We start from the raw sequence: 19,501 nt of genomic DNA on the forward strand, positions 1-19,501 counted from the left end.
GTTTAACGATGAATAAAATAGTATCAGCACAGATGGGGATTTAAAATATGGCGGGACATAAATATGTGTTAAAAAGGCAATATTTTAAACACAGCCTCTGCTATTTTGTTACAAAATTGTGCCATGCAGTACACATTATATGCAATGTGACTATAAATTTTGGTTTAAAGTTATTCGTTATATTTTATGGTGTTACTTCCATATACACGTACCATATGGATCGATACTTATAGGTTTATCCGTATTGTAAAAAAAGATAATTATAAAATTAGAGATACCTTCTATACCTTTTCTTATCTATAATATAAACATAAGGCGGGTTTTCCTTCCTAACGCTATAACACTAGAACGCACGCACCGATTTCCATAGTTTTGCATTCGTTGGAAAGGTCTTGGGTTCCGTGAAGTTTAGTCTAGTAAAGAAAATTCGGGACAACTTCAAGATCTAATATCCATACATAGATTTTTTAACTTGACATACATATCATACTTCCAACCAGCCTATCTGGAAGTCATTGGTGGAGGCTTGTGTTCAGCAGTGGACGTCTTATGGCTGATATGATGATAATGATGATGATACATATCAAACCATGTTCAGGCTTAGAACTTTGTATTCAGTAATACCCTGAACAATCAAGGTAGCCACATAACACAACCAGAAAAAAAGGAGTAAACAGAAACAAATAAACTCCTTAATCAAAACCAAACCATAACTTAAGATCAAATTCGTAATAAAATTTCTTACATAAACCCACCTCGGAACGGGGAAAGGCCCAAAAAATACCCGAAACATTTTTATCGACTTGGAAGCGGTTATGTAAACAAAACAAATGTCCTCTACGTGTACTTGGGTCCCGATATAAACACGAAAGGCCTTTGTTTCAACGCACTTGTCAGGTCCAACACACACAAATCAAAAATTTCTCTCGACAATACCAATATTTGTCGCTATAAATCTAAGCCTGTTTTCTCGGTTCCAGAACATTCGAGTTGTTTGGCCACCGAAATGTTTATTGGCCGATTGGTTTTATACATGTCCATTTATAACATTGGTAGTTGACCTAAAAGCATTTAGTGTTAGGACTAACGAATTTATTGCTGGTGTCGTGACGTCTAGACCCATTCTAGGTTATGTTTATTATCCTGTATCTGATTTTTTATTGAATTTTATTTATTCGTTAGTTGGTTCAAGGATTGTTTGCCTTTTTTGGTATTTTGATCCAGAATTCTTATTTTTAACATATATGTTATTGTGTTTGTTACATAAGTCAGAGAATCGTTGACTTTTCGAAATTTTCAGTAAAGGCCTTGAGGGATATTTATGGAAATTCGCTCGTTTGCTTACGGGAATATAAATAGAAATAAACAAACATGATCATAGAGTACAACGTGTAGTTATACATTATGTACCGGGCCTGTCTGTCTTTTGCCGATATCTCGCCTGATGGCAAGTGATGATACGGCCTACAATGGAGCAAGATACCATTAGCAGCCTACTGAAGTTCGGTACCTGAGTTATTAGGCAACGACTTGCTGATGTTTATTGGAAATTTCGATTTTTCTTTAATACCACAGAATTTCGCATTTTCTATAATGCCACAGAAAATGATTGGAAGTCTGCTCGGTGCAGGAAGGTGGTGAAAAGAAGTACCCTACATATATGGAAATGTTGGACTCCTACCTATCCGTTCCAGATTTAAAAGACTTAACGTTATGTTTTGGCTTATAGACTCACCCCCTATTACATGGGATTCATAACACAAATAGTGAAAAGTGGATGTACATTGTATAGCGGCATTACGTGCCGTAATGTGCACCTCTGCCTACCCCTTCGGAATAAAATACGTGACGTAACGTTACGTTTTAAATAACTCCATCCATCAGTATTAAATTTACAAGAGAAGCCAATATTCGATTTCATTTTTCCAGTCATGGAATTGCTCTCATAACTGCTGAGCTATCTACTCGTTCACTGAATAACTAGAATTTCGATATCAAAGTTATTAAATTTAAATTATGTGGAAGATTCGGTGAGGCTTGCCATAAATCATTTTCATTGGAATATGCTTTATTAAACAGCAAATGCAATGATTACCACAGTGACTGATAAGTTTATATTCAAAAAGGTTTATTGAGTTAATTTAATTTTAATATTCCTTTTTTGACTGTATGGTTTTCTTAGTAACAGCATAGTTTGGTTCTGTGATGTGTAATATCTATGTAAGTATAATCCATTAAAATCCATTGCTGTCTGTTAGTCTCGTTCCAAAACCTGAGAACTGCTGGACTGATTTGGCAAATGATGGTCTCGAATTAATTTGTGGAAATCCCGAGAAGGTTTAAAAGGTGAGAAAACATTTTTGAGGCGGTACAATGTTTACCGGGCCAGCTAGTTGTGAAATACCTTAAATGGATCTTCTTACTAACTGGTGTTAAAGCGGAAGTTGTATTGATGACGATGATAAACTTAAGGTCATATAAAACATACCTCACTCATTGAACGAGTCATTCAACAAAGCAATATTTCATTGAAAAAATCAACAATCTGTATCATTTTTCCCAAAGTAATTGGCTATCATTTTTCTAGTGAAAAATTGCCATAAAGCATACATTTCCCATTCAGTTGATTGTATCGACATACTTGTTTTTTGTTTTTGCTCCACTCTAAAGTGCATAACGACATTTCGACGTTCTACATACACGACGGACGTTTTTAAAACGTTGTTTTTTTTTTTTCAATAAGAGAACAATCGACCAATTTGCCGTTACAAATTGATGTTGATTGGACATAGCCTTTGATGCGTACGTTTTCTTTTAATTTATTTCCCGAATTCAATTCGGAAAATTGTTTATTACATTTTTTAAGTGGTTGTTGATTGAGTTATTTTTTTATTTTGTTATTTTTTTGAACGAAATTCTACCTTTGTATTGTTTTACAATGAAAATTGAGATTTTATTTATTTATTTATTAAATGTATATCGACAGCTTCTGTATAAAGGGTATTTAGTACAAAAAATACATATAAATTAGTTTTGGGCTTATACAGTCACTAATTTATAGGTTAACCAATAGTTATTGATATTAATTGCTAAAAGAAATATGCATGAATTTAGAAGTACATGTTGAATAACAAAATTAAAAAACAAAAATAATTTAAAGAACAAAAAACCAAAAAAATATTACAAGATATCAGAAACATCTAACATAGTTAATGATTATTAATTTATTTACTCATAAAGAACATGGTTCACTTTCGATTTAATCACTAAATACTGATTTATACTCGTACTGATTAAAATGAGGGCTTGTTTGTATTCCATCTATGGTTAAGCAGTGGCTTAAAGAAATCCATTTTAAAACCCTTGTAAAATACCCAATTATAAAACGGATTTCTACCTATTTGACAATAATCTCCTATTTTACCTCACAAAACCAAACGAAAATCAAATTTCACAGTTCGTAGAAATTAACAAAATAAAATAAAATTCAATTTATCAACATCACCATTCGCTTGAAATCCTGTCACACCAGTTTTCACAACTTCCCGTCAAGCTAATGGGCTAAGCTGGCTTGTTTCAAGCCCAAAGCTTACTGTGGAAGGACAGGGATTAGCTACGCTATAGGGCGTGTCCACTTCCCCACGTCACGGCTTCGTCAACGTGGAACGGTGCGGTAACGTGCCACGGTACGTTGCCGCGTCGTTCTAATGCACGGTACGGCAACGTCGCCATGGGACCACAGATGGGACCTAGTAGGACTGATGCCTACCTAGCGGGTTTACCGGGGTTCTGGCTCGAAAAGCAGGAGAAGGAACGGAGTGGTTTTTAGTCAGTAAGAGTCTGACACTCCCTCTCGCCTCGCCCAAGGCGGGACAAGTCATTGAATGATATTCCCCTCAAAAAAAAAATCGCCGTGGGACGGCGCTTCATTTAATGCTTCTTAATCTAATCTTATCTCGAACGAAACAAACGCATGTTAGTAAAGAATGTACCAGAATTTTACGACGTGTAACGTTTCTGCGTCGTGAAGTTCATTTTTACGTTACGTTAACGTAAATTTGCACGTCACGTCAACGTACCGTGTCACGTTACCGCACCGTTCCACGTTGACGACGTCGTGACGTGTAGATGTGGACACGCTCATACTCGAAACTGCAGTAAAACCGTTGGCAATGTCTAGTACTGGTATAACATCAAAAGCCTGTTTATAGTCTAAAGCTCCTATAACTGTCTTAAGTACGTCATATCTGAATTATGAGGACAGATAACGTCAGTGCAAAGTGACCCTATTAATTTTAGTGGCTGATTAATCTTGTAGGGTATTTTGGAATGGTTCTAAGTAGATTCAGGACATGTTTAGCAAGATAAGTCAAGGCAAAGTATTAATTTTAATTAATCCTTAATTTGAACTTTTGAAACGTCAAATTGGATTGTCCGTCAGTCTGTCTGTCAGTGAAGCTAGGTGCTCGTTCCAAAGTGTAGCTTCGAATGGATTATTTAGGTATGGTGAGTAGATGGTGTGTATATACTGAAGTATCCTAGTATTTGCTTAAATCAAATTTGAATAAAATCAAAATTAAGGATAAATAGATGTTAAGAGCTACTGCCAAATTTTGGTATTATAATTTATTAGAATGTTTGTCCATCAATCAAGTTGAAATTACTACACGGATTTTGATGAAATTTGGTATAAAGTCGGAGTATGAGTCAGTTATTGGGCACAATAAAATAAATTCTGCCTTCATTATTCATACCAATATTACCATTTTCTAATGGTAGATTAAAATTGATATTCTTTTTCACATCGAAATATCGGTTTATCGCATTATCTACCTTCGCAATACTCCATACATGTTTATTCATTTGATGCTAATGTTCCTTAATGTGAATTTAAAGAAGCTTTGAGTCAGTGAGAGACATTTGAATCCTTTTTTTTATGTAGGTAAGTCATTAAATTCATGTTGTGAGAATTGGTATTGTAATTTTAGTACGTATTGAAATGGACTTATATGGATAATGAAGAAGTTGAACCACTATAACAATATTGTCATTTTTCAAATTTTGTGTACGAATTTTGTATTATAATGTGGTTGTATATGGGGCTGTATATTTTTGAACTAGGTACTTTAGGTGTGCGGGTCTGCGGACGGCGAGCAAAAGTTGCATGTCAAAGGTTTCACCGCCCAACCAGAACCAAACCAGTACGTACAGTTGAAAGAGCCATCAGACCACCACAGATGGGGGACCACCCCAGTAGGGCTGGTGCCTGATCCAAAACTGCGGAGGACTACCTAGCGGGTTTATCGGGGCTCTGGCTCGAAAACTTACGGTACTTTACATTATTTTAAATCTCCATCATCTACACACTCATGTATAAAATAAATTTTACTTTACATTGTAATGTGCATTTATTTTAATCTACCCCATCCTATCAGTTGATAAAATAGATGACGTAAATTTTATGAAGAAAGCAATAACTAAAATTCTGATCAATATCGACAGCATTTCAATAACAAACTTATACAATGTAGTTTATTACATAGCGGCGACATTATTCAATGTAGCAAGTCCACCATAACTTGTTTCTATCAAGCCACAAGAACCGTCCGGTGAACTTAAATTAATTTTAACCTACCCACCCTTATCAGGTCGTAAACAGATTTTGACGAGAACAAGTTTAATGACGTGTTTAATTACTTGACGTGTTAGTTAGTTTGTGAGTTTGTGAGGTAAACGTGACTTCTCAGTGTGAATTGTTTTGTTTGATTCTTGAGTATGAAGTTTGTTGCGAATTATTTTGCTTGTTTACCTTGATCATTACTTATTTTTGTTTAATTGTACTTCCATCTTTTGTTGCAAGCATTATAATACCGTAAAGCTATGGCCCTTTCTGCTATTAGTCAATGCTTTTTCATATGTGAACTTTATTACCTACCTACAGGTAAACATAAACTATCTCGACTAAGTAATCTACCCAATCTCCGATTCCCCAACAACCCTTAATGTGATTCCCTTTAATTGAAGGATCACAAGACTTTCACCATGTATAGTCCTTTGTTGGGAGGCTAAATAAACAGAACCAAAACAATAAAATAAAACGATATTCTGCCTGATTTGAAATCTAAATTATGATCCCGATGTTAAGCAGTCATACTTGCATCAAATCAACCAATAGCAGTCAATGCTATCTACTATCTAGTTAACGTCTCTCCCTCCGTAATAATTTAGACATCAATCTGAACATCGTCTTTGCCAGCCGAAGCTTTTAAACTGATTGCTAGTTCCTAAAAGCATCGTAGAGAAATATATTTTATCTCCGTGTAATTTTACGGTCGAATATCTGGGTTTATGTTGAAATGACTTCTAAAATATAGATGTCTGCAAAGATACTCTGGCGTTTGAAAATTTCTTTGTGCCACAAATAATTTTTGGGTTATTTTCTGGGAATCGTTGTAGGGATGCTACTGCTATGAAGAATCCGAATTTTCAGACTAAAGGAATGAATAACTTAAGTCTTTCTTGCTTAATGTTGTGAAATAAAGAGAAATAAATACTTACAAGAGGAATCTTGTAAGTATTTACAATAATTATTGTTTAATGTTTCAAAATCATACAGGGTTTGAGATTGGATACCACAGTTTATACAGTGAGAAATCTGTTATTTTTATATACTAAGAGTAAAGAGTTAGGTTGTTTGTTTGTTTGCACACGCTAATTTCGGAACTAATGGTCCGATTTGAAAAACACTTTTGCTTTGGATGTCCATTAATCGAGGAATGTTTTAGGCTATATAACGCTAGATCAATAGAGTTCAGAGACCAGATGAAACACACCGTAGTCGCTAGTATGACATAATTAGCTATTTACCCATAAAGCGATATTTAATCAACACAAAGCACAGCAATACAAAATGTACCATCCCAAATCCTCGAACCCCATCACAAACCAAATTCCCCGCTAACATACATCACACGGCTAGAGTATAGGTTTTCAATTAATAAAGCTCATTGTTGCGGCGCGGGGGCTCAGTAATCAATGTCATGTAGCCGACATTCGCTCGGATACGCAACGTGTCACCCCAAGTTCCATAACAATGTGCATATTGTTAACAAATGATTGGTTGTGCTGTGAATTTGTAGGGTTAGTTGGTCGCAGTTTTCCGCTCACGCTTTTGTTTTTTTGAATGGCTAAAGTAAAAAAGCAAAGAAATAAGCAATGGGGAAGTTACTGCATCATATTAAATGACTGCAGAGCTCCAGATGCAAAAATACGCAATAGAACATTCCGTCCGCTCGAAGAGAGACAAATACTTCTATTTTTGACATTATGGTTTATTATCTGGGTTACCCCAGATTGATGAGGATAAGAATTTTTCGTTCAATGTACTGTACATTAAGATTAAATACACGAAGTTAACACGTGCATATAAGGTTCATGTACCATGTCCAAAATATGTTAGAAATCACTATCAGTGATAAGACCGCCTTTGTGCCCATTATTTTAATAGTTTCCTGAGGTTTTGTATTATTTTTCATTAATGGCGTATATTACGCGAATTAATCTATCTATCTATACTTATTCTCTTCTTAACTTTCCGAATACTTTCGACAGTGAAATAATGATGGTGTGCTTATTAAAACTCAAAGAATAATTCATACTTCTTGGCCTTCGAAAAACTTTGACCAAGTTACTCCTGTTTTTTTTTATTTAAACAAACAAATCCGTGGCCCTTACCTCAAGTTTGACCTTCGTGGTGTTAAAAACGTTTTTCTGAGAGTTTCGAGAGTTTTCAAACTCTTGGTGTTTATTTTTCAAGGTCATTTTTATAATTAGATTCAGAGCATTTGTTTTCTGTTAGTACTGTTTGTTATTTTCTTTTTATACAACTGTGTATGATAAAGTGTGCTCTACTTACTTAAATTAGGTTTTTTTAAGGAGGGAAAATCATCCAATGACTTCTCCCGCCTTGGGCGAGGCGAGAGGGCGTGTCAGACTCTTACTGACTAAAAACCACCCTGTTCCTACTCTTGCTTTTCTAGCCGTAGTCTAGATTAGAAAAGGATTAAAATAACGTTCAGTACCTATTCGAATGCTAATTAATATTGAAAATGTGTATTGAGGATTAAGCCTGTTAGCCACTTATATTGAAACCATAAATCTTTCTAGCAGTTTATATTTCAAACAAGTATTCCCAGAATTCCATATTGGCTAATAACATACTAAGCTCTAAGCCTGTTTGTAATTACAAACATGTTCAAGCCTGAAAATTAAATTCAACCTAAAAGAGTTACCAAACAAACAAAGGAGTAATAGAGTTATACAATAATGAACTCTAAAGCGACTAATTTAAATTCACATTACAGTACAGGCAATCAGTCTTAATTTTTATGTAAATTTAAGTACATATAATATTATGTATGTATGTATGTACGTGGCAAAATTGCTACAACGCTCGTCTGACCCTAGAGGCTCATTCATCAAAACAGGCATAATCTTGTTTCCATCCCAACACGGACACATTGAACGATATTTTTTATTCATTCATTCATTCGTTCGTTCGCTTTTATTTTTTATATCGCCGAAAACATTCATTTATTTCCGCGCGCTTTGAGTGAATTGTTCTCGGAATTTCGTGTGTATTTATTATGACATATTAAGTTATTAAGCAGTGTCCTGAATGGTTTTATTTACGGCGTAAATTTTAATATTTAAGCTTGGGTATGTGAATATTTTATACCATGTATTGTATAAAATATGAATCCTTTGTTGCAGTTATTGGTTTCAAGTAAAACCGCTGAGTAAAGAGCTGGGTGATGTTTCGATATTTGTGGCATAGACTTTAGGGTTCTCTCTAATGTATTGCTATTGGAATCATGCAAGGCACTAAAATGTAGCAACAGAAACTACTGATTCCCATCCTGTACTTACTGGATAACTATTAATTAGTATACGGCACTTGTTTAAATAGATCCAGGTATCTCTTTAATTAGGGTGCTTTTCCAACAGAAATGTGCTATGTAGTTATGTTACGAAGATGTAATAGCTAAGCTTTGAAACTATGTGACCGTTTCCACTGATACTTAGCTATGTGGCTGTGCGAGGAAGATGCGCAGCTCGAGTATGCGATGTATCGATAGTAGGGAAACTACCCATAGCACATATCTTTTCATATAAAAAACAGATTAGCTGAGTCCGTTTGCATCAGTGCTAAACTATGTGTACCAATGAATTTAATTGGTGGAAGCCAAACGCATCCACAGATTCATTAGGTAATGAACACATTAACAAAAGAACAACATCAAAATAAAATAATATACACTGCATTCTTTCCTTTTAAGAGGAGCAATTTACAAAAACATCGCACGAACTGGCACGAAATGTCCGTATTCAAATAAAACCTTATTTCGCTTTTAGCTACTTAAAAAAAGCGGGTCACCATTTAAATATCCTGCCGGGACGATTCCCAAAATGCATATAAATCACAGAGAATAACCGTCCTCTTGGACGTTGCTTTTATTGTATTCCTAATGTCATTACACTGAAAACACTATTTAATTCTCGAGCGCTTCTGTTTTGAAATGTTTTTAAATCAATTAGGTATGGTGAACATTAAGATTGGTTGGTGAAAATGAGGATCTATTATCTTGCAGACGTAAATTTTACTTTTGTAGAGATAATTTTTGACAATGATTAGTATTCAAAACGTTTATACCCGAATACGAAGATGATCGAAAAGTTATTCCCATTTGGGTTACTCTTTTTTTTGAGGGGGAAAGTTATCCAATGTTTTCTCCCGCCTTGGGTGAGGCGTGGCGAGACTTTCAGAAACTTACTGACTAAAATCCACCAGTTCATACTCCTGCTCTTCAGAGCCCTGGTAACCGGGATAGTCCCTAGCTCCGGCTTTGGGTTACTCTCGCCATTGTATTACAGACTGCGTTTATTGTGAAAATATACCTATGACATAGAATATTAATTAACGTAGTTTTAGCGTAGTTTTTATAAATAAAACAACACGATAAGTGTTTAAAATTCCTCTCTTCTATGAACAACCCCTTTGTAAACTTTCAACGTAAATACTTAACAAAATATTTTCGTATACGTAAGTAAAGCATGGAACTTTCCCATCCAAAAACTGACCTCGGCAGATACTTAACCTATTTCCATTCGCATAATTAAAGTCATTGGGAAAACTCTTCGTCTTTTTAATTGCCTGAACTTTATCAGTCGTTTTTAATGGTGCTGGCTGGTCATAATGTTTTAATGGATTCTTATGTGGCTAATTATCGAAAGCCACGCGAATTAAATGTTTATAGATAAGTTATTACGGTGCGGTTGGGACTTTTAATCGTCGTAACTGAGATGGATTTTTATGGTCACTGAAATGGATTTTTTGGTAGAATACTTATAATGGAAAGTTTTGGAATTGGAATTTTCCATTCCTCTCCTTTTTTATGTAGTCTGGTGATCTTTTTGTAATTCTTATGGAATTAATTTATGAAAAAATATTTTAAAATAAATATAATTTGATGAGTAGTATTTTCAAGCATTTTTATTACAATTCTTTTCTAAAATTCGATTTGTCCTCGATGCGTGACGATGGTATATTTGTCTCACATTTACTTTAGTATTAAGGACAAAATATTGATTGTTGATTTCAAAAGTAACTTCTAACATACTAAACAACCGTGCGGTTGGCGCGGTGGCTATGCAACTGGCTGCTGTGCAACGTGTAGCGGGTTCGATTCCCACACAGCAACTCTGAGATCTGTGATTCACAAATTGTTGTTTTGAATCTGGGTGTCATGTGCTCAACTTGTATGTTTGTAAACGCTCCCACAAAGCAGAAAATCCCAGTATGGGGCAAATTTTATTTAAAAAAAAACTTCATTTCAAATTGTAACAATAAAAACCACCACCATTAACAACCGTTCTTTACTTGTTACAAAATGAAATGTAAATAAGGATTATTTTGCGTTTAACTTTCAATTCGTCCGCATCTGAAATCCTTTACAACGTAATCGTAAAAAGGGAGTAACCTATAAACTGGCTTTTATTTCCTACGACACTCATTAAATGTACAATCTTCAATTTCGATTAACTTTCGTTGTTCTTTCGAAAACTCATTTGGTTCTTCCATGAAAGATCTGTAAAACATCAGTGATAGCTGTACTGTACGAAGAAGTTTAGGATATTGAGTATTTTTATATACCTAACCTGGTCTTAAAGAAATCAATAAGTGAGGTTACTAAGGTAGTTTTGACAGTTAATCAATTAATTGAAAGAAAAGAACGAAAACAGTTTTTTTGGAGATATTATTTTTTTGTTTAAAAAAAATCATTGTCGCACACTAATATTTTCTCCTGTGCAGTGGGTGCGTTTACAAACATACAAGTTCACATACAAATGACACCCAGACCCGAAACAATAAAGTGTTGTGTTGCAGATCACACAAAGTGTTACTCCGTGCATGAATCGAAGCCGCTACCCGTTGTGCGGCAGCCAGTTGCTCAGCCACCGCGCCAACGGTGCAGTCAAGAAGATTAAGCAGTCACAAAAATTACACAACATTAACAACTTTTATGTCCATAAATAAACCTAACGCACTCACAGTCATTTAATGGTTACTTAACCCAGCCCAGACGTTACATAGAGACGTCCACTGCTGAACAAAGGACTAAGGGGCCCTTTGTTCAGCAGTGGATGTCTCTCGACTGATGATGCTGATGATAATAGCCCAGCCCAGAGCAATAATTTTCGATACAAATTCATTACTAAGAAATAGTTTACGTAATCATTAACTGTCCCAGCACTAAGTAACATAGTAACACCAAACAAATCCAACAACCTATGTATGTACATCAGTAAAATTACTCACGTGTAATTAAACCGGCAGAGATCCGAGTCGTTTGCCGGCGGAGCGGGGACGGCTGCCCAGTGGACGGCACGGCCACCACTCGTGACGGCAGCTAGCAACCGCTGCCGGCAACCGCATGACGACCACACGCTTGCACTCGCTATGCCGCCCGCCTGGTGGAATTAATGGTAACGTTTTGTCGTGTTAAAATGGGATCTTATTAAAATTGATGGATGTAGGTTTTGCTATAGATTTTTTTTTCCTGTTATATCTGTTGGTTTTTAGCCACATTTTTGGTGTGAAACCCAAAAACTGTGATTTTTTAATAGTTTAAAAATGTTTTACGGCGTTATATTGTTCTCACATATATACAATAGGTAAAGTATCAAATAAAGTATCAGGGAGATTGTAAAAAAAAAACATTATTTTGAAAAGAGTAACGATGAAGTTTCTTGTTCGTTCTTCTCCATTCGAAGCTACACTTTGGAACGAGCACCCACTAGCACTAACAAAGAGACTGGCGGACAATTCAGTTTGTCGTTTCAAAAGTGCCTAATTAATAATTACTTGAAATAAATGCTTTTATTTTTTACTTTAATTTGTTTTTAAACAACCATATAAGCTTATAAACCAATGCATGTTACCACCTTACTTACCTACAACTTACAATACCTAGTCAAAATAATCTCGAAGTAACTAAAAGTTTTTACTAAGCACTAACAGGTTGGTTTTGTGTAAAGCATCATTAATAATTCAAACCGAAACTGCAAACTGAACGCATCAACAACTATTAACTCAGTACACTAACATAAACTATGGAACTCCTACTAAACTTCAAAACTAAACTGAGCTCTATTAACACCAAATAAATGATTGCCAGAACCGACTACAGTAGCGCGTCCTTTGATGGTTAAAAAACTATGTAGGTATTTACAGTATGTGTTATAATAATATGTATCATTCAAAACGATTTGTGATGTGTAGTAGTTCACTAATCAACTTGTTTTTTACAAAAAAACTACTTTTTCGAATTCTGTTCCGGTAAGGATTTTTATACAGAAATTGTTCTTAAGAGCATCCACAAACCAGGACGTAATATTAATTTAAATCTTATATTTATAAAAAAAAAATTAAATTCAGACTATTGTGTGACATATTATCATATAAAAAAATATAAGTACATTGGCCTGAAAACCTCTTCAGATTTTTAAGGCAAGGAACAAAGAACAAGTAATATACAATACCTGCAAAGGTGTCGGCAAGTTCTCGACGAGCAGGTAGCATTTCGAAGTAGAATTCCATCGGCGAATCCTTTCCCGAGCCAACACGTAATGGGTCTCAATCTCCTTTCCTTCAACAGCCACTAACTCCGCCTGCAACAAAATTAATAGCAATGTTTACTTTTGTCTGTTATTCTGTCGTGGCTTGTAAAATTATGTATTAAAATTATATTAATTAAGTAAAGCGAGCATATGTATACAATACACTTTAAGTTTTTTTTTATTATTATATGACCGGTAAACACCAGTGGTATCAGGAATGTTGGGGAATTTAGAACTGGGCAAGTGAGTAATTAGGCCTTCGCTAACCTCACTCACACAACGCAAGGATTGTTTCAGGTTGGTTTTCTGTGAGGCCGTGGTATCACTCAAGTCAAACCGGCCCACACTTAAAAGTTGTTAAAATTTCGCTTACGCATAGTAAGAATAGCATGAAACAATGATGTTAAGAACAAGTTAAATACCAAACACATACAAGACAACGCTCCTATATCTGAACAAAAACCAACAATTTCAAAAATCATTTGACCGTTAACTTCTGCTATTCATTGGTCGAAATCACCCCGAAATTAAACATAGGTAAGTATTCCTAGAATTTCTAACAGTACCTACTGAAACTAGAAATACAAAACAAAGGATTAATTTCGAGTCTAATTGTCAACATTTGCATGCACAGTGCACAGTGGGCTACTGACACAATCAATGGCGGATATTATTACCGTCGTGATTGTGATATTGCAGCCGTGCTAACTCATTCACATACAACATGGATGTGGTAGGCAGAGGAGTAGGTTTGTTATCTAATATACCTACATTAGTAATGTTTCATTGGTATTTATGTATTATACCATGTATATGATAATTTAAGTACCTATATGTCGCGGAATATTCGTACAATTCGTAACAAAATACATTGAATAGTTAATTAGTCGTTCATCTAAATTTTAGATGGACAACTAATAATTAACTATTCACTTTATCATTTGTAAGTTACAAATGACAAAGTTAATTACAGTTATTTTAAAAGTTAAACCTTGCAATTATTATAGTATATAGTAAATGACTACACAATAATTTAAAATGGTGCCAATTTACATCATGAGCATAACTGACCGTTCAAGATGTTGAGTCTATTTGTTAATATTTCCCCTATCTAAAAAGAAAGAAAGAAAAATAGATTATTTGCACTATTGTAAGGTATTACAGGTAAAAAATAAATAAATTTAAAAAATTAAAAAACCCGACTGCTTAAAAAACACTTTAAATAAAAACTGAAAAGTAAAAAACAAGCTTAGTCTAAAAGTGTAGATAGCAATGCTATTACTACAAAATTAAATAATTTCATAATCAATACACAAAAAATAATAATTTTATGCGAAACATAATTGAGTGTAACAGTCGGGACCCATATTGAATGATTTTAGTCTAGTTTATTTAATGGGCCCCGACTGTTACACTCAATTAGGTTTCGCATAAGATTATTATTTTTTGTGTATTGATTATGAAATTATTTAATTTTGTAGTAATAGCATTGCTATCTACACTTTTAGACTAAGCTTGTTTTTTACTTTTCAGTTTTTATTTAAAGTGTTTTTAAGCAGTCGGGTTTTTTAATTTTTAAATTTATTTATTTTTATTTAACACTTTTTAGTTAGTTATAATACGGCTATGTGTTTCTCCAGATTTCACCCGCGACACGAGAGAACTACTTCCAATACCAAGATAATAAAAAAATAACACACGTCGATCCAGTTATTTTAGATTGATTGCGTAACACAAAGAGAGTAAAGGAATTAGAAAAAAAAAGAAGAAGGATTAAGGGCAGTAAAATTTACTATTTACAAATTTCGTAAACGGTCTAATTCTTTAAAAGAATTTTCGTCGTGTGGACTATTTAATATTTTTTTTTGGATCTTTTATTGTGAGGGGTTTTTGTCCGTAATAGTATTAATCCTTATCCTTTTAAATAGTCTATTAATTTTCTACATTAAATGAAGATAAAATTTGCTCTTTACACTGTTTCAAAATTTCTACTAGTTTTAGACAAAAAACGGTCTTTACAGTTGACGCGTCGCATGGGCTATAGGTAAACGACTATGTAGATAGATTCCTTATTTAACGTTCAGCAAAGCGAGGGCGGGTCGCTAGTCCTTTATTTATAAATAAATTCATTGTAAATAATTTAGTTAAGACGTACTTTTATTATCACTTTTCACTTTTAAGTTCAGACACCGCTAGTCAATCGTGTCGCGTAGTAACCTATACGAGTATTTAGTTTGGATAATAAAGAACATAATTGCACATAGTATTTTTTTTCTATATGTCAGTGATATACCATTTTGGAATCCTCATGATGAGCTCTTTAATTTGATACCCATATTGTAGCAAATAAAAAAATTTTTTTTTTTTTACTCCTATCTATGGCGCCTCACGGCCGCCATGTTGGTTTTTGTTTTACGTCACATATCTAAGAACACTTGGGTAATTAAGACGAATCCAACGATACCCTGATTGTCGAAATCCATCAAGCCGTTTCGAAGAAATGAGGTAATAAAGAATATTAGGCTCATACATACAAGATACGCGCGAAAAACATAACCCTTCCTTGGCAGTCGGGTAAAAATAGGAAAATAATTTAAAAGAGTAAATAAATAATCAACACGGCGCAAAAAGGCCAGTGCTCAGCTAAAATACCGTAGCCCGAGCACGATGGCTCGAGTCACAGCGCTGATTTTCAGCACTAGCCAGTGGAATACAAATCAATAATTAAAATAATTCTACCTTAGCGACGCTGTTTCGGTATATCAGAATCTTAGAATTTCAGAATGCCAGAGGTACCTGTGTTATACAGCGCTATTACTGAGAAATAGGAAAATGGATAACCTAGAAACTTTACACAATATTTTGCTCTATTTACTAATCTGGGAAAAACCGTGTCAATAACTCTACTCATACATAGTGGAAAATCATACCGTATAATATACTATCGCAGAATATAATCAATCACACGAAATCTTAAACGAATTGTATCGTACGTACTACGTGTGTGCCTACTTTATCTTAAACTTCATTGAGAACATGATAAGATATAGAAATATTTATAACAGGAAAATTAAAGAAAAAAGAAACAATTTGCAAAATGTCTGATAACTAAAAACTGGTAAATATACACTTTTAAATTTACGATATACCTATTACATATTACAATTATTTTTTGAATAATTAGGTACGCCTTTTTTACCCGGTAGGTGCACATTACGATACGTCATGCAACTGTACAATGTACACCCTTTTTTCAGCATTTGCGTTATAAGTCCCATGTAATATGTGAGCTGTGAGGTGAGCTTAATACCATATACTGGACCAATTCCAGACTCCGTGCTACTACTGATAAATTTTCGAAAAGCTGAAAAAAGCCCAGCCATATTTTAGCAGTTCCAGAAATCGAACTGGAGACCCCTTGCCCGACAGTTGCACTTGCGGCCACTCGACTAACGAGGCAGTCATCAATATTATTTTATTTATGTGTATTTCTGTTTTCCCCTGTGAGATAAATTAATAAGTATTGATTCTGATAGACATAGGTCTATGTACGTACCTGTACACAATATGTGCTCATTTTAACCTTAGCAAGGCACAAGAGGTCATCAACCTCGTTCGTACTATAATAGCGTTCGTTTTTTTTTGCAGTCATTAGAGTTCTCAGAAAAATAGCGTATTTGCTTTGCAAAACCACATAGAGGTACTCTTATGGGTGGTGTGAAAAACTACATACATAATTATAAATACACTAGCTATATTATAAAGATGTAATGCTGTGAAACTAAGTGAACGTTACCACTGATACTAAGCTGTGCAAGTAAAATGTACTATGAAGATGTGCCGCCGCAAAGTAGCTGTGCGCAGCTCGAGTATGCGATGTATCGATAGTAGGGAAAGCCAAACGCATCCACAGTAACGTAGCATAGCACATCTCTGGTATAAAATGACACTAATACAATGGTTTAGCTGTTTAGGTATATATGTGATGACGTCACGAACGAGACTGGGTAAGTATCCGCTGATAAGGCTGTCTGAACTAACATATTAATCAACTAGCTTCCGCCCGCGACTCCGTCCGCGCGGATGTCGGTCTTCGCGTAGATGTTAGATGTTTTATTTCTCTATTTCAAATAACTCTGAAAATGACATCTTATAAATATCTATTGGACCCAAATACGGCGAGGCCCATAATAATTAAGGAAATCCCTATATTGAGCTACTGCTGTTGAGCTCGCGTTCTGTAGAATAAAACTGAAAAATAAAGATTTTTTTTTCCATGATAAAAAGTATCCTATTTTATGACCAGGATAATAAGGCATAATTATACCAAGTTTCATCGAAATCGAACCGTTAGTTTTTACGTGATGCCTGAACATACAGACAGACAGACAGACAGACAAAAAAAATTGTAATCACATATTTGGGTTTGGTATCAATCCAACACACCCCCTGCTATTTATTCTTTCAATATTTTCAATGTACAGAATTGACCCTTCTACACATTTATTATAATATGATGATGATGATGATGATGAATGAATAAGAGCGTTATAAACGTAAGAGTAAGGACAATTTTAAGGAGAACATTTCCGTCATACATTATTTCTGTGTAGCTTAAACCATTAAGGCTGCACACGCGTCGGAAGCTTAAAAATGGAGTAAGTTCTCCTGTTTTGCCAACATTTCCCTTCACTGCTCTGCTCCTATTGATCGTAGCGTGATGAAAAGTATACTATAACCTGCCCAGGAGTATGAAGAACAATTGTACCAAGTTTCGTTGAAATCTGTCGAGTGGTTTTTGTTTCTATAAAGAACATACAGACAGACAGACAGACAGACAGACAGACAGACAGACAGACAGACAGACAGACAGACAGACAGACAAAAAAATTTCTGATTGCATTTTTGGCGTCAGTATCGATCACTAATCACCTGCTGATAGTTATTTTGGAAATATATTTCATGTACAGAATTGACCTCTCTACAGATTTATTATAAGTATAGAATAGATGAGTACCAATATTATGATGATATGCATTTTATTGGCACTTCTACGTATATTAACATGAAATAGATTAACTTTTATAGGTTATAATAAAATAACAAATATATTATTACAGAGTTTACCAACTTTTTAGGTTAAGTGTTTGATTTCATGTAATAAAGTCAAAATGCTTGTTTCCATTAAATCAAAAAGCAAGTTTTGAATACCAAATAGCTTATAACCAAAACTAGACAAAACAAAACAGAATTTTCAAATCGAACGCCTCAACAATACCTTCTTTTAGTGGGAAAATCATCCAATTACTTCTCTCGGAGTGTCAGACTCTTACTGACTAAAAACCACCCCGTTCCTACTCCTGCTATTTGAGCCAGAGCCCTGGAAACCCACTAAGTATTCCGCAGTCTTTACTTAGCCTAAAATATGAACCTAATTGCATAAGTACTAAAGTAATATTTACAACCACAGACACTCAAACAATTACCAAAACAGGAAAGGAATACTTGGCAAAATTCTGGATAACGTTCAAGAAAATATGAGCAGTAATCATTCCAAATAAACACATTTATATTCCACGTTAAGCTAAGACAACCAGTATAAACTGGCCGGCGAAAGTATGGCAAGATCATACAAAGCGAGTCTATGATAAACTGGTTTATATAACTCTAGAACTTGGCAGATTTTTACTATGAATCATGTTTGTAATACAGAGGATGTATTGCATATGAACGTATATTTTACATAGGAGCACTAGATATTTGAATTTATAATTTAGTAGAACAGCATGATCAGCTAAACTGCGGGCCGTTTCTCCAAAAGAGGTATTTGCCATAATTTTGCTGCCGACAAACGATGTCGACGTCGTGATGGCCCAAAGGTTTTAAGGCATATTATGATGGTGGGTACGAAACCTACCAACGGCAAGTCACAATGTGACTTTTTCCGATACGTACATACTTTCTAAGATTATTTATTAGACACTACTGACAAACGGTGAAGAAAAACGTCGTGGGAAAACCTATGCTTATTATTTCTAATTATAAGTTTAAATCGCCAACCCGCATTGAGCAAACGTGGTGATTAATGCTCAGACCTTCTCAATGAGAAAAGATGCCTTTGGTCACCAATGGTCACTTAATAAGTTGATCCCTATTGCATAGGGATGACTTCATATTTCAAGTAGGAAACTAGATATTTGAATTTACAATAAAGTATTGTGAAACATTTTAGTCATATATTGCACAATATTTCGTCATTGTTGCATATGTTGTGAAATGTTGCGCAATCATTGTTTTCTTTGTTCTTTCGTTCTTTTAATTT

The 19,501-nt window shown here is 34.6% G+C and overlaps 1 protein-coding gene across 1 annotated transcript in view; it reads right to left on the reverse strand.

Annotated features, from left to right (window-relative positions):
* Window positions 1–19,501, reverse strand: part of LOC118269653 (C3 and PZP-like alpha-2-macroglobulin domain-containing protein 8) — a 242,239-nt gene that overhangs the window by 39,396 nt on the left and 183,342 nt on the right. Inside the window, exons 8-9 of the mRNA XM_050706877.1 lie at window positions 13,102–13,230; window positions 11,879–12,030 (exon numbers count right to left, since the gene is read on the reverse strand). Of these exons, the coding sequence (XP_050562834.1) occupies window positions 11,879–12,030; window positions 13,102–13,230 (281 nt within the window). The remainder of the gene's footprint in view (window positions 1–11,878; window positions 12,031–13,101; window positions 13,231–19,501) is intronic.

Source organism: Spodoptera frugiperda, chromosome 30 (genome assembly GCF_023101765.2).
Source record: "Spodoptera frugiperda isolate SF20-4 chromosome 30, AGI-APGP_CSIRO_Sfru_2.0, whole genome shotgun sequence".
NCBI lineage: Eukaryota > Metazoa > Arthropoda > Insecta > Lepidoptera > Noctuidae > Spodoptera > Spodoptera frugiperda.